This window comes from Anguilla rostrata, chromosome 8, assembly GCF_018555375.3.
Source record: "Anguilla rostrata isolate EN2019 chromosome 8, ASM1855537v3, whole genome shotgun sequence".
NCBI lineage: Eukaryota > Metazoa > Chordata > Actinopteri > Anguilliformes > Anguillidae > Anguilla > Anguilla rostrata.
In genome coordinates this window covers 20,303,798-20,325,531 of record NC_057940.1, presented here as the reverse complement: position 1 = coordinate 20,325,531, position 21,734 = coordinate 20,303,798, and the positions used below count along the sequence as shown (strand labels likewise).

Genomic DNA, 21,734 nt, shown 5'->3' with positions numbered 1-21,734 from the left:
CAAATCTTTTATTCAGAATTACCATAGTATGCCAGTGAGGATGTTCCTTACATTTTCTGAATTAAACACATGAATTTACCACATTGGGGTTGTGTCATTTCCACAGTTTGTGTAACAATGGCAATTTTGCATGTCCTCTTTGAGATATTTCTCCTGCATGATTCGCTACATTATATATTTTCTGCATGATTTCTTGTATTATAACTATTATAACTACTATTTATTTATTTTTTTGTATTTTTTTAAAAACCTCACTGTCTAGCTGAAGTGAGCACATGTTTGAAATCATGCAAGATGTGGCACATTCCATTGAGCAAATCCTGTAGGAATAATGTTATTTTTAATTTCAATAAAGTTGTTCATATTATCATTGGCTGGCTCCAAAATTTACAGAAGGTGAGCAAGTGCAATTTCCAGAAGTAAGGATTTACATCCATAATGTGTGTAGCTGTGAGGTTACTTAAGACCTCCCCCTGTTTTTTCCAAGGGTTTGATTGGCAGTCAAGTATTGTTTTATTTCTTTCAATCAGGACTATACATATGTACATGATTGTTCAATGTCGTTGAACTGAAACATGGAAAATGATACGGTTTGCAGTATTTGTACTTCACTCTTCCCCCTCGTTTACTGACACATGATTTACCCCATGCGGGTCCATCCCCATGAAATGAACTGAAAATTAATTCAACATACTATCCCAAGAGTTTACTCAAGGACTATAGCGAGGAATGCTGTGAGACGTTGACGCTGATGTATGCCCTGTGGCAAATATACTGCTGAGTTCATTGTTATAGCCCTACCTTAACGAAACCTCTGATGTGTGCATTATCTAATCAGGATCTCCTGCTTTCATGAGGCCGAAAGCACTGTTTGACAAGGTTCAGGTAAGGTTACCAGATAGAGGGAGTTAAAAAAAAGTGATCTTGAATCTTACCATAGAAGTTGCGAGAATGCTGACATAAGCCTCGTTCTTTCGCCGAGATGCAAGGGACGGTTTCGACAGCTATAGAAAAGACTCAGAATTGGTTATATGGTCCAGGTAAGCAGGGGCAGCATCTGGGATCGAGCTCCGGGTTGCATGTCCCCATACAATCCCTTCCTCGGCTGGAACGAGTTGAGAATGCATTAACACGCAAATCTGGTTCCCTTTTGGATTAACATGCGCATCAAAGTCCGGCCTGCCATGGGTTTTGTAGCTAGGATACTGTAGGCCGCATGTCTTAACTTCAAAAGAAGAAAAAAAACAAATGTAGACGTGGCATTATCGTTAGGCAAATGGTGTTTATTTAAAAATGATATCTGACCATCTGGGCATCTGAAAACAGTTATCATAATACACAATTCTTGGAAAGTTACAAAACGCACGATGCTGTTAAACCAATTCTGGTCAATCACATGCATCAGATGGTACACTGGCATAGCTCAAGCATGAGGAAAATCATCAGAAAGCTTTCATGGCCTTGTATATACAGATATTTCAATACAAACATGTCTGCCTTTCAAAACATTTTTCCCCCTCAGGGTGTTTGCCACGTTGATGTCATTGCCTGGCTTGTGCTTGTATGCACTCCACTAAAACAAACAGTATGGCAGCATTTATATGTGTAAGAGAAAAGGTAAAAATATCTTCGATATTTCATGCTTTAGCTGGCGAAAATACCTGGAGCAGTAACTACTGCTTTACATTTTATATTGAATAAAGTATTCTTCCATAATATTCCTGAAGAACAATAAGATTCCTCAAGAGGGTGATTCTTAAACGGGGAGCATGTGACTGATTTCTATTAGTCTGCGAGGCCAAAGAAAGACAACGTCCCTATTTCTTTCTCTTACCCGTAAAAACTGTGAAAAGGTGGTTTCTGGCACTCAGTAAACAAACAAAGCTCACAAACACATATACAAACCCATTTGCGAGTCCCCGGGGAAATATCTCCATATCTACTGCAAATATGGCAGGGCAAAGCAAACACCTGGATATATTCTTATCAGGCTCTCACCGATAAAACACACCAAGGTTTGTATACTGAGTGCAAACTGATTTCTTTTAATTGCATTATTATTAGCTACCCTATATTTTAATTAATTTATTTATTTTTTGCTTGCGAAAGGGATACCACAGAATATCAAAGTTTTAATGATTTTTAAATGGAAGGGGGGATGTTGAATAGGGGCTTGGTTCAGGACATTCAAAAGTACAGTCCCGATAACTGCATTGGATCAGGACTATTGTGACACTGTGCTCTGAACGAGAATATGCACATATCTGGAGTAAATAAAACCAGTGGGATTAAAACAGGATTAGCTGCATTAAAAGAGTGTATGCAATGACCAGATACTCATTTTTAGGGAGTTGACTGCATTTTCAAAGGATTGGGCTTGTCAGTTTGAAGACATCTCTCTAAGCCGCAGTAGCTGAGCAGTAGAAGTCAAGGGAGTTACCCTGGGGTGAGCCCTCTCAGTTCACAGACATAACAGATCACATTCACTCTTCAATGGGCGTGATGTCTTCCTGCAGTAACACGTTGCTCTGGAACGAGCACTTGCATTAAAGCTGCTCGCACCCGTCGGTGTGGCAGTCAATCAAAAGTTTTGGGATGTTGACTTCAGGAATTTTACACTTCCAGGTAATTGTGGGCTCGTCATTGTAAATTATATCCTGAGCGCACTTAAGGGGAGCAGGTCTCGCTTGAAAATTCTTTGCAAATTTCCTCGTGATTTGAAATTCATTTTTGAAGCAGGGCCAGCTTTTGGAATGAGAGAATTACCTTCCTTTCCTTCATTCCCTTACAGATTTTTCTCTCCACGATAGCCTGGGTGACATTCAGTGAAACTATTCGCAGCACAACTACTTTTGAGGGTAGTGATTCAAAAAAATTTTAGCCATCTGCTGTCTATTGCTAAAATCTGCGAAGTTAACAAGAAGCAGCTTGCTGAAGTTCTCTGCTTGGAAGGTTGGGTCAGCAATAACACTACTTATCCAACAGGGAAGCTGCTTGCTGAGGTTTTTTAATTAGATTTTCAGACATAATATCTGGCTTTACTGTAACATTTTAAGTTTTATGAAGCTTCGTGGAGGTGCTCATCAGCAACAATTTTTCACAAAACTAATAGCTTTCCCATATTGATGTCAGTTTGACTCTAAATCCAGCTGACAAACAGAGGATGTATATTATCTAGATAATACCTCCAATGCTGCTCTGGGGTCCTTGAGTCTGGCAGAGGTGCACATCAAACCCAGGCCCCTCACGCTGTTATACCAGCAGGTCACTGAGGTTGTATTTTTTGCGTCTGCGTTTGAAAGTGCATCTGGATTATGATTTCACAGGTTGCGTAGTCAAGGCCACTGCTTACCAAGCAGGCTGACTGCCAGGAGAGTTGCTGGGTGAAATGAATTTCCCAAGTCCCACCCAAACACTCCCCTGCTCCCTCATCCAGCTGAAATGTAAACTCTCGCATCCTCTGTATTTGTTATACGCTTGCCCTAGGGCCTCCGCGGACACATAACGTTGTCACGGCCGCGGGACTGTACAGTAACACTCACGGGGGTCCGCTGTGTGTCAGCCTAAGCGAGCGGGTAATGCCTCAGTACAGCAGCTGCGGCTGCTTAGACTGAATCTAATGTCAGATAAAACCTTTCACCTTTCTTGGAGCTGCATGTGTCAGTTTGGCCCATTATGATATTGTTGGCCTTTTCTGAGGTGCTTGGTGTATTTGTTATCTCATCTGAGGCACGTTTAAATAGGCAGGCCTTCCCCAAGCACACCATCAGAAGGGAAATGATTTACAGTTAAATCTGGGCCAAGGAGGGTGTGTTAAATGTATTCAGCAGGCTGTGTGGTCAGTCCAGGGAAACACTACCTGCTGCACTTTTTGCAATAGTATTATGTCTCCCCCTGTGGACAACAGGTTGAATATCATCAAAGTAACACTCTGAGCAGCAACAGGCGGACCTACTCTTGATCTGCATAACATTAAGAGCTATTGAAGGACCCATAGGATTGTTCAGAAAAGCTTTTAAAGTCAAGTTTGACTAGGGATCACAATGCACTTTAAATTGTGAAACAAAAGACAATCGGTACTTGAACACCAGCGCTTTGGAACAGGTGAAGTCAACAACTGTGGAACGAGACCCTAACCCTAACCCTAACCCCTTCCTCACCACCTACTCAACCTAATCTCAACCTTGGTCTTAGTCTGATCATTCGATCACTGGTGCTGGTCATTTCCCATCTGGACTATTGCAACCATCTGTTTGCTGGTCACCCTATGTCTCTGATAAAGACTTTGTAAAAGCAACCAAATGTTAATTTTATCACATAATGACCAGAGTGTGCACCAATGGTGCTTAAACTGTGTGCTAGCTGACTGTTTCCAATAGCTGAATCGTGTTTCCACACAGGGCGTCACAGTACAAGAAAAGTCAAGCCAAGCATGTTATCGCAGTATTCTAGCTGTGGATCTAACAAAAATCCCCAACTTGGACAAACACTTTAATCTTATCACAAGTTCAATTCAGAATGCCTGTCAAAAGAAAACCAAATCCCACGTGAACCCCAGCTTTTGGATTGTGGAGCATGCCATTGTGATACCGTATCTAGGAGCTTTTAGGCGTGTTGGATCATTAAAATATGTCTTAGTATCAAATTAGTGTTGCCACAGGGCTGCCAGGCTTGTTGCCTAATGTCAGTATTTTCTCTTTGATATCATGAGTGATTAAAGACATTTAAGGAGAAGCATCCTTTGAAAGCAGTCAGGAACTGAACTGCACAAATGAATCATGGGACACCACAAAAAAGTATTTCAAAGGTCAGATCAATGGAAAGATGGTAGTTACCAGGAAACAATGGCACTAAGACTAATTTACCAATTTGTATCTTTTATGATGAATATATTAAATGGAAATAGTATAAACCATCCATCAGAAACATAGCAAATGTATCCTTAAGTGCCATAACTTAACTGCCATGACAGTTTTCACACACAAAACTTTATCTGCTACCCTCTTCCTCAGTGTGGGCCTTGGAACAAATTGACAAGCTCAGATCTGTCTTCACTGCTACCTCTCCACAAGAGTGAAAATGTTCAGTCCTACATCTAGGCCTGCAATTCAGTGTGGCCACTTAAATTCACAGACCCATCTCATAATGTCCTGATATTGCAGACTGTCCCACAAGGAACCACCCATAGGAAATTCCAGAATTCAAGGGCCTGTGTTGTACTGGTTTAGGTTCTCAAAAATGAGTATACAGTTCTACCCCTGCTGCAAAGGGGGTCCAGAATTGCTTACCCAGCATCCCAAATTATATTGCTCCTGTATGCTTGTATTACCAAAGCAGAGTTCAAGAGAAAGTTGGCATAAAGTTCCATCCGTTTCTCTTACCCTCCACCTCAAATAGCGCATTGTAAAAAGGATTAAAACACACTTAGCAAGGTGGATGCAGGCAATGGCTCTCATACAGGGATATGGAATGTGCCAAAGAAAACTGAGTGAAGTGAAGCTGAAGGGATCATAGGGCCAAGGTATGGCAGCCAAGATAGCAAGCGTGTGCTTCTTTTTCTTTCCTTCAAAGTAAAATGAATAAGTCCTGTCCAGGCCTGCACCACATCACAAAACTGCACCTACTTAGCCAAGCTTCCCAAACACCTTACCCTAAAACAACCCCAACATCAAACATAAGGGCATATAAGAAATGTTGGGAAGGAATTGTCATCCAAAGGCAAACAACCACACTGGAAGATTGTCCTTTCTTTCGTTCCTGACCCTGTGGCAGCTCGCAAATTGGGCGTAAAGCAGACACGTGAAATAAGTCTCCCCCGTTGGGCTGCCGTGCCTCGACTCTGCCTTCGAATCCCAGGCTCTGCGGAAGGCCAGGGCTGAAACTCTATCCACATGACGGTGTTGATAACGGTGTCGCGGCCCTCCCAAAATGACCCTGAAGAATGTCTTTATGAGTCATTGAGCGGCTGAAACGGAGGGCCGGTGCGGCATGGCGTCACGGCTTGAGTAATTTATTGTGGGAGCTAAGCGTTTCCATTTGTAGATGGGAGCCACTAAAAACAGGCTCGCTGAAGGTTTCTGGGGGGCCCGCTCATAAAAACCCTGATGCGGTGTGAGCTGGCCAGCTGCCTGACAACCTGTTTGGGGAGCTGTATAGATGTGATTTTAATTAATACATAATCCAGTCATCACAGGGAGAGCTATCGCACGGGCCAAGGGCACGCTCACAACGGAGTCTTCATTCAGCGAAAACAGCGAAGCGTAATGCATTTTCAGAGTTTCAGTTTCTGAAAGAAAACAACTTCAGAAATGAAACGGAACACAAGGAAATGGTTTCTGTTACCCCAAGCTGAAGTGTTCTCCCTGAATTTTTATGTGAAATAAAAGCAGAGTGAGAGAGAGGGAAAGGGAGACAGAGAGAAAGATTGGCTCGTAGGAAACCCATTTTAATTTTAGATTAAGGCCTAGACAGACAAAAATAAACTCCATTATGAAACAAAATTGAGCGTTAAGAAACAACAAAGAAAGTCTAAGGAAGGAAGGCTTCAAATTGAGGGAACCTGCTGCTCTTGACGGACCACTAGCTTCCATGTCCAAAGTATACAGTGGTAATCTAACTAGGATCCTGCCTTTTTCAACACCACATGTAAGCCATCTAACAGATTTTGTATACTAATCAGATATTCAGCAACAGAGACTACCGTATTGCCTGTTAGAATAAGTTAGTGCAGAGGATGGAAGCAATGCTCAATTTAGCCATCTGGCTTGAATATAAAGCATCTGATGCGGTAATGCATACAGAAAAATGTATGTGCCTTTATGACAATTTACATATGTATTTTAAAATGCTGTTCAGTAAGTGTTTAATTTGGTTCATTTAAAATAATTTGGGCCTCTCCTCGTATTAATGAGATCATAATGATGCTGCAGAAATCATTATTGCTTTTGTAATAAACCAGTAATTCATATCAAGCCCGTTGTGGTTTGCTGTAGATGGATCTTCTGCTTAATTGAATAAGAATGAAGTTATGAAAGATTTATGAACTAGTCACTGCTGACACTTATTGTGATACCTGCATGATATTTTTGCGTTAAAATGAATTTCAATTATATTTCTCAATTTCACATGGCAATTGTTGATTATAATGACACATTTTTTGTACAAGTTGACTAAATATTCACACTATGAAGAAGGTCCATCCAATAGAGAAACTAAGGATGGCTATCTCTTAATGACGATCAATTTACGTTTGTGTGTGATCCAGCAGCTGTAATGAATGATTCCCCTGCATGCTGCACATTTTTCTTTCAGTTCTAGCCCACACAACAAACATTCCCCTATCAATTACATACATTTAATTTCTTCAGATGTTCACACTGAGACCTTTGACATTGTATACAATCAGACCGAAAGTGATGATTCATCACAAATGTCTCGGAGAGCACTCCCCCTCTGAGGTGTGGAGGCACTATGCTGAGGCCAAACCCTGGTCAGGGTAGACCCAGATAGTTTGTCTTGGCTGCAGGCTTGGTGCACCTCCTCCTGGGCAGAGATTAAAAGAATCTGTTCTGGACAAACTGAGAGGAAAATTATAAAGTGAGCGTATGAGACCAAAGAAAAGATAACAATAACATGGGCATGAGGTAAATGATATCACGCTGAACTCTTTTGTGTCCCAGCCCCTGGGAAAGTACCATATCGACATTGCCAGAGAATTTCCCCCGGTCATGCGAAGGACCTTTCTTATTAATGGAGAGGAATTTCTGTATTTCTGAGAGGACAGATGTAGTTGCATTGTGGGTACTAATGAATGTGATGTCCTATCCTAAAAAAAAGACCCCAAAACAGGACTAGAACTTTTCCCTCCATCACTTCCAGTGATACCACACCATGGTCTTTTCACACCCCCTTTTCCTGTGATGTGATGACAAGACTGATGGGGACAACCAAATTCAGCTAAAACAAGGGGTTGGTGCAAATGTTACTCAGCAGTTATTGTATCAATTGAAGCAATTACAATTAACTCAGTTCACTTCATCTAAATGTGTTGCTGATTTTAAGGTGAAAACAAAAACAACAAACCCTCTACGAATAAGAAAGTTTTCACATTTCATTGAACTTTCATATCTTTTATTAAATTAGCACACTATACATTAGGGTGCGAAATTCTACCAGCTTGAAGAAATCACACTTATACATAAAGAGGAACTTCAGTAGCAAAAGCTCAAGTGTAAATTCTGTTTCTGAAACGTACGTTACCATTGCAGCGTCACCAAACTCCGAGCGGCAGGCTCAATTTAAGAAAGCTGTACTAATAATCCTCTAAGGCAAAAATACAGGGTCGTCCAGGACAGACACTCCCAATAGGGGAGCTGTAAGTGATGAGACTCTAAAGGGTTGGGTCCAAGTTTACTTTACTTGGAGTGGCAACAAACATCGCAGTGTGAAGCAATGGAACAATGTGCCCCTACTTCGATGGGAATGGAGGCCCAGATTCCTCGCTTTGAAGATTATAAGCATCACGACTGTATCTCACTGTGAGATCTCTTTGCTTTTCAACATAACATTTTAACCAGCTTGAGGGAGGTGGGCATGTGCGCGAATGTCGTAACTGCATCTCAGAAACAAGGCCCCGCCATTGCTTTACTTAGAACCATGAACTTTGGTACTTTGGTCCGATGTGGTTTCCTAAAATCAAAGATGTTGTATGTTGATTGGTTCCTCCTGAGCTGTGAATCTCAATGTACCAGAGCAGGGGTAAATTTTGTTTCTCTTCAGAAAATTCAGGAAATTAAAAGACATACAATACATTCATTGAAAAGTCCTCATCCAATATTATGGGCTTTTTTGTAGTTCATGAATTGAATTTGAACGGAACTTGTTTAATTCCAGTGGACTTGATCCAAAACCTACGCTTCTGAAAAATTGTTTTTGTTAAGATAACATGGACATATTTTGAATGTAACTTTTTGAGACCAACTGGAAAAACGCTGCAAGGTAATTTAACTGGATTGCCCACACATGATAACAATTTTTTTTTTTTTTTTAAAAAAAAAAAAAAAAAACACTGTGAAATCCTCTGTAAAATAAAAGACATCGGCTTGTTGAACCTATTTTAAAAATAAACCTGTGAGAGGGTTCTAGAAGCACTGGATTCATTTCATGCATTCTTTTTACCAAGAAAATATCCTTGAAGTAGCAACTTCCCCAGGATTCATAGTCCGTGTCAGGTCAAAAATTTCAGATGGACCCTTCGTTCTCATTCATAAACCACTCTATCCAGTATCCCATCTGCTAGATTTATCAAAGCTTTGTTGACGTTTGGCCCTTAAAAACCATACTGTGCAAGTGTACCACCACCCTAGCCCTACTCAGATTTATCCTATCAATATTTACAATTACACAGTTACCTCTGAATCTGCAATTAAACGGATGGAATCTGATCTTAATTAGCAGTCTAAAATGCTCATGACAGCAGGTTCTTTGGGAGAACCAAAGGTTCCTCATGATGAATGGAAATACACTTGAATTTAAAGACACTCACACAACTCAAAAGCAAGCTAAGGCAGACAAACAGGTCTCATACCATAGACATGTTTTCCATAGCACCCTCTGTACAGTGTAACAGCATGGGCTGTTTCCACATGCAGCAGAACGTTCTGTTTATGCATGGCAATCAGGCAATTGTGCTTTGCTGGAGAGTTTCAAATGCGGTGTCACTGCTATTCATTGACAGAAAACACAACTTGTGCTTCACGCCAATCTCTTTTTTTTAAATGAAACTTTCCGTTTCCCCATGTACCCTTTTGACAAGTGCCGCATAAACAGAGTTTTGGTATTTCCTACCACAGTAGGTTCATGGACTTTGCTATAATGAGCAAAGTTAAACCATGAAACATGCAACATAGCATTTCCTCTGTACTTTTGATGCAACTCCTCTGTCAGTTCAAATGAAGCATGTTTCGCTTCAATGTTTTGCTCAATGGATTCTTTACTGTAGTACGAAGTGTAATTTTAAAGTTCTGTTTTGAGAAATTGAACTGTAATGCATTTTCATCAAAACATACTAGGCAACAACGGTTGCATTGTCATGCAATGTCAAAACACCTGCATAACAATTTGCAATTAAATGAAGGATCATGTACCTAATATGAGTAATGGACATGCATACATACCAAACTCATATTTCCAAAATGTTTACACAATTAAATATCTTTACACATTTGGGTTCTGACAAAATTACTATAGGATTATTAGTTCTTAGACTTTTGGAATGAAAACAATGGGATTTCAGAATCCTTTGTTTTTGCATAAATGTGGTAATGCACTTTCATATGTTAGATGAATAAACCTATCCTGAATTTTTTATTTATTTAAATTATTTATTTATTGATTTTGGGTCTGGGGTTATATTGTCACTAATGTAACAATATAATCCTGGGGGACTGATATGTAAATCAGTGTGACAGATTGAATGACAGTGTTACATTACAAAATGTTCCCATATACTTTAAAATGAAACAAAGGCACTGTTCATACTTTACCCAGCGTGACAATCTTTATTCCTAAGCACAAGCTATGTGGCCAGCAACATGTTTCCTATGATGAACTGGGATTTTATTCCATTCACTGCAAACGCAGACAAAACAGATCTCTCTTCACTTTTGCCTTGAGCCGGTCATGACGATAGCCAAACTGTTTTGGAACATGTTTGCAAACAGAAACCCGTGCACATTCTCACGCCATCCCACAAGCTCGCGGGGCTGGTTTCCGGGAAATCTGTTCGAAGGGCCTTCTGGTTAGACACGCTGCTCGCCGAAGAAACTGACCATGCGGCCGCGCTGAAAACAAGATGGGTGAGTCAGTGCCATTAAAACCGTTGTCTCTGCAGCATCCCGACAGAAAGACGATGCCGAATCTGGTGTATCTGTGGCCAGCGCAGACCTCCACCACTTCCTTCTTACTGCCGGGCTGCTTAAAACCACACACATGTTTTCCTTCTGCCTTGGCCCTGTTTCAGTAGCTGGAATACTCAACTGCCTCCAGAGTTTACAGTAAGAGATCCCCACTACACACACACACACACACAAATCAAAGACATGCCCTACAAATTACACTTTCATTTACAGGAAAAATTAAAATGAAACTTTATTTCAAGATTCCCAAATCAAGTAAGAGCCACATACCTTCCTTTTTTAGTGAGAATTGCAGACAACAACACTAGTACACAAAAAAGAGAAAGGAAAATAAACATAAAATATTTACACAGGTAAATATGTAAATAATGTAAACAAAGGAAGAAAAAAATAATAAGTAGTAACTTCTGAGCATGGGCTGTGCAATTCACCACTAAAATTAATGACAGAAGAATCATGCCGAGCACTATTAGTGTCGCTATTACTGATTTTGATCACACTTATTAAAAACTTCAATGACTGAGTTGGGGTTGGCAAGACAGAAAGAAAATAATTTTTAAAAATCTGTATATATTTTAAAAATGTATATATTTACAGAAGGAATAGTCTGAAATCTTGCAAGAAAAAATACTGCATTTCAGTTGATAATGGACTACTATGAATTCTTACAGATTATTCTGGTCTGAAATGCAGTTACATAAACAACAGTGAGATAGTCCATATTAAAGTGAACATTTCTAGCGCCAAAGTAACTTTGATTGTTCTAAAAAAAGATTCCCAATGTTGTAACCTTTTCACTTAATTTGATTACTGTATGTATACTGTATAGCTATAGATATAGCCTATTAGTACATTCTATTGCTATGTAGAGAAAAAACTACTGAAGTTAAACTGACTTGATCACAAGCAGGGTCCATAGATCTCCATATGCATATATGATCGAAAATAACAAATGCCCTGAAAAATGAGAATAAATGCCCTGTCACATGCAGATGCTGTGTATTACAACACACGGCGCGTGCGTGCACATGTCAACGTGATGATCTATGCCGTGGTACAGTTGTCACCCACCTGTCTCGAGGCCACGCTAGGCCCGGTTTTTCCATAAGCACTCATTTTTCTGGGCCGCAGGGCGTGAGCAGTACTCAAAAAAGAAACAAAGCTGTGGTTTTGGCCAAGCATTCTTGCTCAATGGCCACCCCCCACCCCCTGCGTCAGGGACACCACCACCTCCCCTCTGCCCCTCTGTCCCCTGAAAGGAAAGGGGAGCGGTAAGGGCTGACCCGCCAGGCTGGATAGATGGAATAAACGTAGCCCTGTTCCTTTTTGGCTGTCTGTCCTCCTCAAATGCTCTGGAGCTCTTGCGGTTGATACAGACAGAAAGTGATTTTCTCCAGGCGGCGCCACCACCTCCATTCATTTTCAATGAGAGGTGACTGGTTGCGTTCACAGGGCATGCTGGGATAGATGGCGGCACAGAGCTAGCTGGAGAAGCGGCAGGGAAGATAAGCCAAATTTAATTTCAAGCCAGAGGTGGCAAAACTTTGCATCGCGATGACCAATCACATTTGATCTCTATGGGAGTATTATTGTCTCAAAGATAAATAAATACACGTAACTGATCCACAAATAAAAGTAGCTGATTTACAAATGAATGCAGTGGATCCACAAATAAATGTAGATGATCCACAAATAAAAGTAGCTGATGAACAAATAAATGCAGCTGACCGATCCACAAATAAAGGTAACTGATCCATAAAGAATATAGCCTATCCACAAAAAAATGTAGCCGATTCACAAATCAAACCACAAAAAGGCAGCAGCTGACTCACGTTTGTGCATCGACTGCTGCCTGCATTTATTTGTGCATTTTTGAGAAAATCCTTGTGATACGATATACAAAAAAATCTAGAAAAAGGTTTTTATTTTTTTCACTGAGTCTAGCCCAGCCAATCAGAGTCTGAAGACGTCTTTTTGCTAACACCCACATTCCTCCCACCAATCACAGCACGTATACAGTTCAGGATTGTGTTGTGCAGCTCCAAGACAAACACTCGGTCACGAAAATCTAATCAGGAAAATGTAATTAACAAATGAAGCCTTCAAACCATGGAGCAATGTGAAACCACATGATCTTATATTACTACAATACTATCCCATTAGATTGGAGAGGGGCTGAAGAAAAAAGCTGTAACGTTTAGTCAACATGGACACAAGACTTGCAACACAACTTCTTATATTTAACTAGTTAGCTTGCTACTGTAGGCCCAGCACAAACACTCATTTTAAACCACAACTATAGACGGGGCTAGTGTCATTATAGTGCTGAAGGCATGCTAGTGAGCCACAGTTTGACAGACACTAATGTTGACTAACTAGCTCCTGCTGGCCGAGTACGTCAGCAGGATTATTTGCAGTACTTCATTGTGGGACTGTTTTCAATAAGTGCGCTAATTAGCAAGCCAACCAGTTGAAGTTGTAACTAGCAAACTGCAGGCTGATGTCAGGATTGTTTACCCTTTTACAGCATGATACTCAAGTGTTGCAGCAGCCGCAATTATTTGTGGATTATCAGCTACATTTATTTGTGGATCAGTTACATTTATTCATTTATTTTTAAATGATAATACCCCCATAGATCTCCGACGTGTAAATTGTCCCCCCTTTCAAATTTGTTCCCCAATCATTCCAATGTTCCGTCATAGAGCACACATTAATAACACGGTGACGACAGTGTTCTGGGCTGGTGTTATTTTAATTTGTATTTATTTTCTTTTTTTGGGGAAAATAAAAGCGAGAATGTATCCTATTTCATATGGGATTAATTAAATGAATTCAGACCCCTTTCTCCAGTCTCACAACAAATCACAAATATAGGGCTTTACCACCTGTGGCCTAGGCTATATTTAATAGCCCGACCCAAATACAAAATTCAATCTTCTGTTTTCATTTTTTTTTTTTAATTTAATTTCAAATGGACAATGATAGCATACAATACTAAACTCGGCCAATGTTTAACAAACAGTGTGTAAAAAATAGAAGACCCCCACAAGCGGCCATGTTTTCACCTTTAGGACAGCTCCGCTGCCGACATCAATAACGGAGGTGGGGTGGGGTACGTTGCCACTTGCCAAATGCTGTCATTTCTTCTTCTATTTACGTGGATGGCATTTCATGCGAGCAATGGGCAGGTTGGGGGGTTGCCGGGGCGACCGGGTGCAGACAGCTCAGAGGCCAGCCCTTATTGGAAGCAGATCTCCGGGGCTTCGTCTTCAGGCGTAATCGAAAGTGCCTTGCGGCCCTGCCAAATCAAATTAATCTGCGCTCTTGGCTCACGGTGGTCCCTTCTCATGAAAGTAGCAAGACGGGGCAGTGAGCAGATGCGGAACTCCTTGTGCCAACGGGCCGTTATAATAACAGGGTTCCCCTGCAAGTATGCGCGGCTGTTTACAAAGGACCCTGTTTTCATTACTCGGGACTGGTAGCAATTTTGACGGCAAATAGCTTCCGATGTCATTTCAGCAATGTTTTGACAGTCTCCATGCCTATTTATAAAGTTTGAAATACTTATGGGTGGTTCTTATATCGCCTTTCTGTAAATATTTAGTTCTTAATTTTGTATTTATTTATTTTTTATTTGGTTTTATTTTTGTTTTGTTTCACAAATCAGGCAGCTTGGCTTGATCCTCCTCCTGTGATTTCATCCTTGAGTATTCACTAGGAAGTGTCTCGGTGCCTGGAATCTTAGGGATTTCTTGGCCAGATTTTTATTTATGGCACAACCATGGCCTGATTCAGAACTGCTTTGCAGCTTCAGGCATTAATTGCTCCCATGTTACCAAAATGCAGTCTTCTGTAATCTGACAGGATTTTCAGGATTGTTTCATACGATAAATTGCTTTCTTTTCACACAAAGCTGATATAAACTGGCTAAAAACAGCAAATTCATGATTTAGATGATAATGTGCAAGCTATATGTGGCTGAGTTTTAGTTTTAATATGCAAATATAAGATAATGGAAGGTGTTTAAGAACTGCCCAGTTCCATTGCTGACAGGCAGTTCATTAAAAATAATTAGTAAAGAAAATATATCAATTCATAAATGCCCAGAATATCCTGTGATTAATGCACTTTTTCATAAAAGCATTCTAAAACACTATAAATACAAAAATACGAAAAATTTGACGCAGATGTTTGGGTCCAGACAAACAAATGACTAAAAGCAGAACACATGCACTGAAATGCCAGTTAAAATAAACATGCCCAGAATGACAAACACAACCTCAAATGAACTTTTCAAGTCAGTTGGAAACAACTGAGAAGATTGGTTTATTTAAGCAATTTTTCTGAGTATTCACTACAGTGATTTTTCATCTTAAAATCCACTCCTTGTTCTCCATGTCTTGGGGAAGGCATGGTAGGGGATCTTCTAATCTGAACATGTTATGTAATGTGCATTCTCATTAAAATGTGTTGATTTTAAAACAGTATTATGTCTTCAAGCCTTTATAACATTTTGTGCAGAAAGAGTGAATAAAGTGTGATTAAAGGGGCAATGTACATATTTAAGTTAAAAGTGTATTCTTTGTTAAAGCTAAACTAATCAAAGTCAGCTTTGACAAAGAATATACTTTTAATATGAATATGTAAATTAGACCATTAGTCTATTTAAATTGTGTCTTACATGGTAGCATTTTTTGCTCCATCTCATGGGTGCAAATTATTCAGGTAAATGGCTCACTTGATTAAGAAAAAGAAAGAAAAATATAGCTGCAAGCAGCGATTCCCATGGTCCAAGCAGCATAACAAGACCTGGCAAGCACAGAGACTCTATGAAGGTGGACATTAACTTAAACAAACATATATATGTTCCAACTGAGCTGATAGACCATGCCAATAACTTAGGGACCTGCCTGACACAACAGTGATTTCTACTGAATTTTATAGTATTTTTAATATTTCCTCTATAACACAGTGTGGTTGGATTAGGCTACGACGTCAGGGCTGGAGTCTTGATCTAACTGTCAATGCACATCCCGAGTTTAATAACTTTATGCCAAATGGTTTTGGAATAATTAACATTTTTGTGAGAAGCCACGCACACTGCTAATTCATTGGCTTGTCATTCAGCTATATTTTGACAAAACCACTACAAAAAGAATATATCAATAAAGGTTTGTGAGATGAGGCAAAATACCAAATAAAATTTTAAAAAATTGGTTAATTTTTGTAGGACAAGAAGCATTTTACGTGTTTTCATGAAATTCTAAATGGCAGAAAATACTATACGGCAGACTTTATGGGTCCTTTAGGTAAATTTGTTCATCCTGAGGAGAGGGACCTACACCAATTTTTTGTGACACTAGGGCAAACAGGGCACAGGGGCTGGGGTCATGAATGTCAACATTTTTTCACACCACATCACCACCAGGTGTTCAATTGGTGTTTTTTTTTTTAAATTTTTTTTTACCAGCTGACAGTTATTTGAGGTGAATAAATAAATAACAAAAACAATATGGTTCCAATGGCTTTTATGATCAGTCAAGGCTATTGACATCAAGTACTTGGTACATTCAAACAAACACTTTTTATAAATCTATTGAAAAAAGAAGCTTGATGGTAAACTTGATTTGTTTTTCCAAGTTTCCGTTTTAGCCTGGAATATCCGGTTTTACAAAGTACTGTTGCTTGTTTTAAAGTTCTTGCCAACATTTTACTGCATATAACCTACATTTCCATTATAATTATGACTGAATTCAATTTCTTAACTGATTTTTATCCACATACAAAACATGCCCAACATGTAATTATATTTAAAATATAGCAACTTGTAAAATTGAGGGAGGGAGAACTTTGAGGTCAAACTAAATTATATTCCAGAGCCACTGGTGATTCCTTTGGCAGGTCAGGTCTAAGACTGAACCAAAAGCAGTGAAGTTGGAGAAACCTTCAAGGAAAGGTAACACTTCTGTGTGCCATGTCTTGGACATTTCCTGAGTATTCACATTTGTGATGCTTTTAATTTTTTTGTTTGGAAAATATCCTCATTTTTTATGTAGAATAGCATCCCACTAGGTTTTAAATGACTTTTTAAAAGACAAAAAAGCATCATAAATTAAGAATTATGTTCAATAACATATTAGGTCAGGGGACTCAAATTGCACCTTTCCTGTACAGGCAATACAAAAAATATATGCCAACTGGAGAAACAGTAATGGTTGAAAAAAAATGTCTTCATAAATCCAAAAGTATAAACTGAGCCAAGAATAATTACTCTTGCTCAGTACAAAATGTATATTTTCATGGTATTTGTTGTGGTTGTCAGCTCTACTTTGGTCACACTTTCTCCTGATTTCTCTAGCCAGGTGCTTGAGCTGATGGTCTGAGGGCAAAATCAGTTCCACATTCATCCACAAAAGAAATGTTTAAATAAATCTTGCCATCAGAATATCATAATCTTCACAACTGTTTAGTCGAATGTGAAACTTCAAAGAGAAAAATCCAAAATTGTTCCCTTGAGGCAAACTCATTTGCACACTCATTTGCCTGGTTGTTGTTTTTTTTTTTTTTTTTTGAAAAGGCAAATGTATGTAGGGTCATTGATGGCATATTTTGTCTAGGACAATGCATCAGCCACAGCAGTGATTTGATCAACTACTGGTTGATTTTAATTCCTGCCTTTTAGGAATGGTCTTCCATGTGGTCTCAAACTTACTTACTTACTAAACAAATTTAATTAACAAAATTAAAAAACATATCACCCCACACACACACACACAACAGTGTCCAACTGTATATAAAGCCTTGCCCATTTCAAATCAAATGTCCTAATACACCAAGCAAAAACACTCTTGCAGCTTGTTTCTATGGACATTCTTCAGAGCTTTATTAAATTTATGTGTTTTTGAGCTTATTAGCAACACCTGCTTGGCATGACTCCCCTGCCAACTGAGTGGCAGCCCTGTGCTTGAGCTATAATAAGTCAAGACTTTTTTATTTTCAGTGACACTCCCAAAAGTCAACATGCTTCAAGAAACATCCCAGCAACATAAGTGGAGCATCGGGGGAATCTAAACCCATAAATGTAATTTAACTGTAGCCCCCCAGACATCTTCCACTGGTACAGAGCCACTGGAGGAGTCCTCCAGTCAGCTACCCAGCCTATGTGGAGTTCCGGAGTATCATGTTTGTTACTAGTAAGTTTATGTTGTTTTCGCTGGCATGGGTGCAGACAGGGAAAATTTGACCGCCCACTCCCAAAAAAACAGAAAACTCTAAAAATAGCCCTGCTAATAATCTATGGCAATTCTGCAAAATCAGCTCTGACACCCCCCCTCCCCCATGTGCAAACCCGATCCCTGACTGCTCCAGTGTTTCTGTTCCTCCATGAGCATCCACCGGCCAATCGTTTCAAAGGCTCATGGGTTCTGAAGTAAACATGCAATTTCAATCATGAGGCCATCATTCCATAATTTCTAGATTTTGTGACAAGTTCATTGTAAATAAGCATGACGGCCGGTTAAGTGCATTATACAGTTTATTAATGGTCACACTGGCAATAGTTACACATTACTTTTGGTAGAGGTTATAATCAACAATGTATGCACCAAAAATCTGAAGGACAAGTCAAATAATGAAATTAACAGTGACAACACTTGAGAAATATCACTGCAGTGCAAACAAACTCCCTTTAGTTACATCACATCATGTGTGCCTTTCTACAGGCTGTAATTTGTCAAGTGGAAACACTGACTGAGGTTTGCCTAGAGAATCAATTCATTAATAACGTGGTGCCCTATGACCTGGAACTTTTAACATAGCATTTCCTTTCAACAAAGTATGGTTCTACAAGGGACAGACAAAATATCGGTATTCAACACCAAGGCATGCTACATTTCCAAAGCAAAGGGTACCAGGCTGGGATAGCTGGGAGGGATGCCAACTGGAACTGGAAAATAATAAATGCGCTTCATAAAGACAAGTGAGCGAGGGGGACGGTTTAACTGGATTGACCATGGTGTGCTCTTGGGGGGGGTAGATGAGCTATTTGATCATTCTCAAATGTTACAGAACTCCCAGTCCATTGCAAACCAAGCTTGTGCCCCAGGGAACGGCAGCTGGCATCAAGGCCCAATGGCTGATAGACATCACTTGTGTCTACCAATGCTAGGCTGTGTGACCCCAAACGTTTGACATTACTGCTCCTCTTGTTTCTCCTTACAGAATGGTCGCCTCATCTTATGTGAAGACCTAGTCAATAAACTTGAGGAAATAATTTAAAATCACAGAAACCCACTGTGTTTTATTTTGCTGTTGAAACTGACATAAAGCTGAAGTACTATGTTAAACCTGTTACGAAGCAGTTTAAGTTGCTTTGCTCTTTCCTTTGAACAGGACGTTTCTGATCATTTGAGAACAAAGAGCAGCATCAGATACAGGTCCAAACTATGAAACAGACCGTCCTTCACAAACCACCGCTTCATACACAAAATGCTAAAAAGGCTAAACAAAGTAGTGTCCACAGTAATACTCAACAGAATTATTAAAAAATAACATTTCAATTATTTTGGAAAAAGTAACATCCTAAAATCATCTAAACACCTAAAATCATATTCATAAAGATTCATAGACGATTTAAATAAATACAACATTTAAATAAGACGCAATGTATAAATAACTTTTTTCTTTTTTACATTTCTGACAATTCACAGAGTCCTTTCCCACGACTACCCTGGGAGGCTAAATAAACAAATGAGTTTCATTCCAGTACACCTGCGTGAGCTAGCAAATGGGGGTCTCCTCCATTCTCAGAGAATAAACAGATTGCATCAGCGTTCACGTCCACTAGTTCCCTAGTATTGAACGGTCATCCAGATTGGAACAAGAACGAATCAACATTGTGGCCTGCCAGTATTTTTTGCAGTGACTGAGGTCTTCCAACAACATTTAGCTTTTTTTTCCCAGATGGGTCAGGAAAAGTTTAGATATTGAAACTCATGAGTCAGTCTCCATGACTGCATCTTTGCACCCCATGCAGCTCCTGTGAAATATTACTGTAAGGCCCAAAGTACAGTCTGATTCAATTTCCAGCAAAACTAAAAAACAATCTTAACCTGTTCTTCTATGTGCAGTAGACCACATTTTCTATGCTGTATACAGCTGAATCAATGTCCCCAATTATTTTGGAAGTTTAACAGCAGTGACCAAAAAGCTGCAATAATGTATTTTGAAAGCTTTCTGTATCTAATTTTGGATAGTTTCAAGGTACCAACCAAAATTAGACAAATAACTAATGTTCTGTATTGGAACTTGTGGTGGTGATGATTTGAACATTTTGGGCAAAAACAGTATTAAAATATTGACAGTATTAAAAATAAATTTTAAAAAAATTACAAAAAATCTATCACCAGAGCAGCAAAAATGTTACACAAAAACAACATGATTGAGGGAAATTTGGGGGACACTGGGAGAGCAGTGTGGTGGGGTTCAACCTGAATTTTAATAAGCTAGCTTGGGCTCAAATCAGCAAAGCCATAATGCTGTAATCTAAATTCAACTTCACAAAGAAAAACAAGCCTCCCACTCAACTGTCAGTACAGATTTCAGTGATAATTAAGGGCAGTACTTTCACATGACAGCTTCTATTGTTTCTAGGTCGGATTCTTTTTTTGGGGGGTATATTGTTTTTCAGTCATCGGTAAAGACAGCCATTTTCTGGTCCACAATGCTCGTCAGTCTTTTCTCAGTTCTGTAAAGAATGCATTGAAAGAAGAGCCATCTTTGCTGCTATTGTTTTTCGTTTTGTTTTGAGGTTTTTTTTGTCATTGGGAACACATTTAATTTTTCTTTTCTTTTCAATTCTTTGTTGACTCTGTTAACATTTTAAGAAGATGAGAACAGTTGGCACATGTCAGATTACAACTAGAGGATCAAAATTATTTGCATTTATAAGCTTTGTACAAGCAACCATCACTTTCCTCTTTGTATCTAAATATGTTACAGTACAGTACCTTTGGGAAAGTAAATATGTAAAATTAAAAATACCTGCAATTAGGATTATGGAAACTACTGATTCTTAGCATGTGTATAAAAATTGCAGTACAACCACCACGAGCAATACATTAGTAGCCAACAAGATGCAACTTGATCGCGTTTTAAATAGCTGTGCACAGTATATCTGATGTGAGAGCTATGTACAAGCTGAATGACAACTAAAAGAGGAGTGACACAACATTCACCTTTTGTACAGATGTCTCTCACAAGTAGCAACACAAAGTCTGTTTAGTGCATCTGCCTGTTAATTTCCCAAACTGTGCAGTACATTTCACTATTCAGCTATACATGTAAAAATAAATATCACTACAGACTTTTAATAAATATCTGAATCAGAAAATCTACATTTCACAGCCCTCTCTCTCTTTCATCATCTCTGGAGCTTATGCTGATTATCTTTTTATCTATTTTTTAAATAACTTTTTTTATTCTCTCACCATGATTCACTGAAACATTCAAATGACTAAGCGTGATGACAACATATTTCACTTCGGCTGGTATGAATCCCATCAGCAGAGGTGAATTTACAAGCGAAACACAATCTGGAGTTTGATACAGTACAGACATCTGACAGAACCCCTGGTCAGAGAATGGGTGCCATTTATTTGCGGTTGGTAAGACAGACTTCATTTGGCTTGACTGAACAATATATTCCCCGTTTTTTCTACATTGTATTGACTCATTGACTGAGCTGGTACTGTTTCACTAACAGCTGCCCGAAAGGAAATGCTGCTAAAACAGGCGGACTTCTCCAATTCACTCACA

General features: G+C 39.3%; 1 protein-coding gene across 6 annotated transcripts in view; it reads right to left on the bottom strand.

The window, feature by feature from the left end:
- Positions 1–995: 995 nt before the first annotated feature.
- The window catches only part of snap47 (synaptosome associated protein 47), a 34,074-nt gene continuing 13,335 nt past the window's right edge, over positions 996–21,734 (bottom strand). For 3 of the 6 annotated variants that reach the window (XM_064346957.1, XM_064346958.1, XM_064346956.1), the window contains one exon: positions 10,537–10,841. In XM_064346957.1, the coding sequence (XP_064203027.1) occupies positions 10,679–10,841 (163 nt within the window). In that variant the 3' untranslated portion in view covers positions 10,537–10,678. Of the gene's footprint in view, positions 1,106–10,536; positions 10,842–11,131; positions 11,221–21,734 lie in introns of those variants that run through there. The other 3 variants (XM_064346960.1, XM_064346959.1, XM_064346961.1) reach the window with 3 other exon arrangements.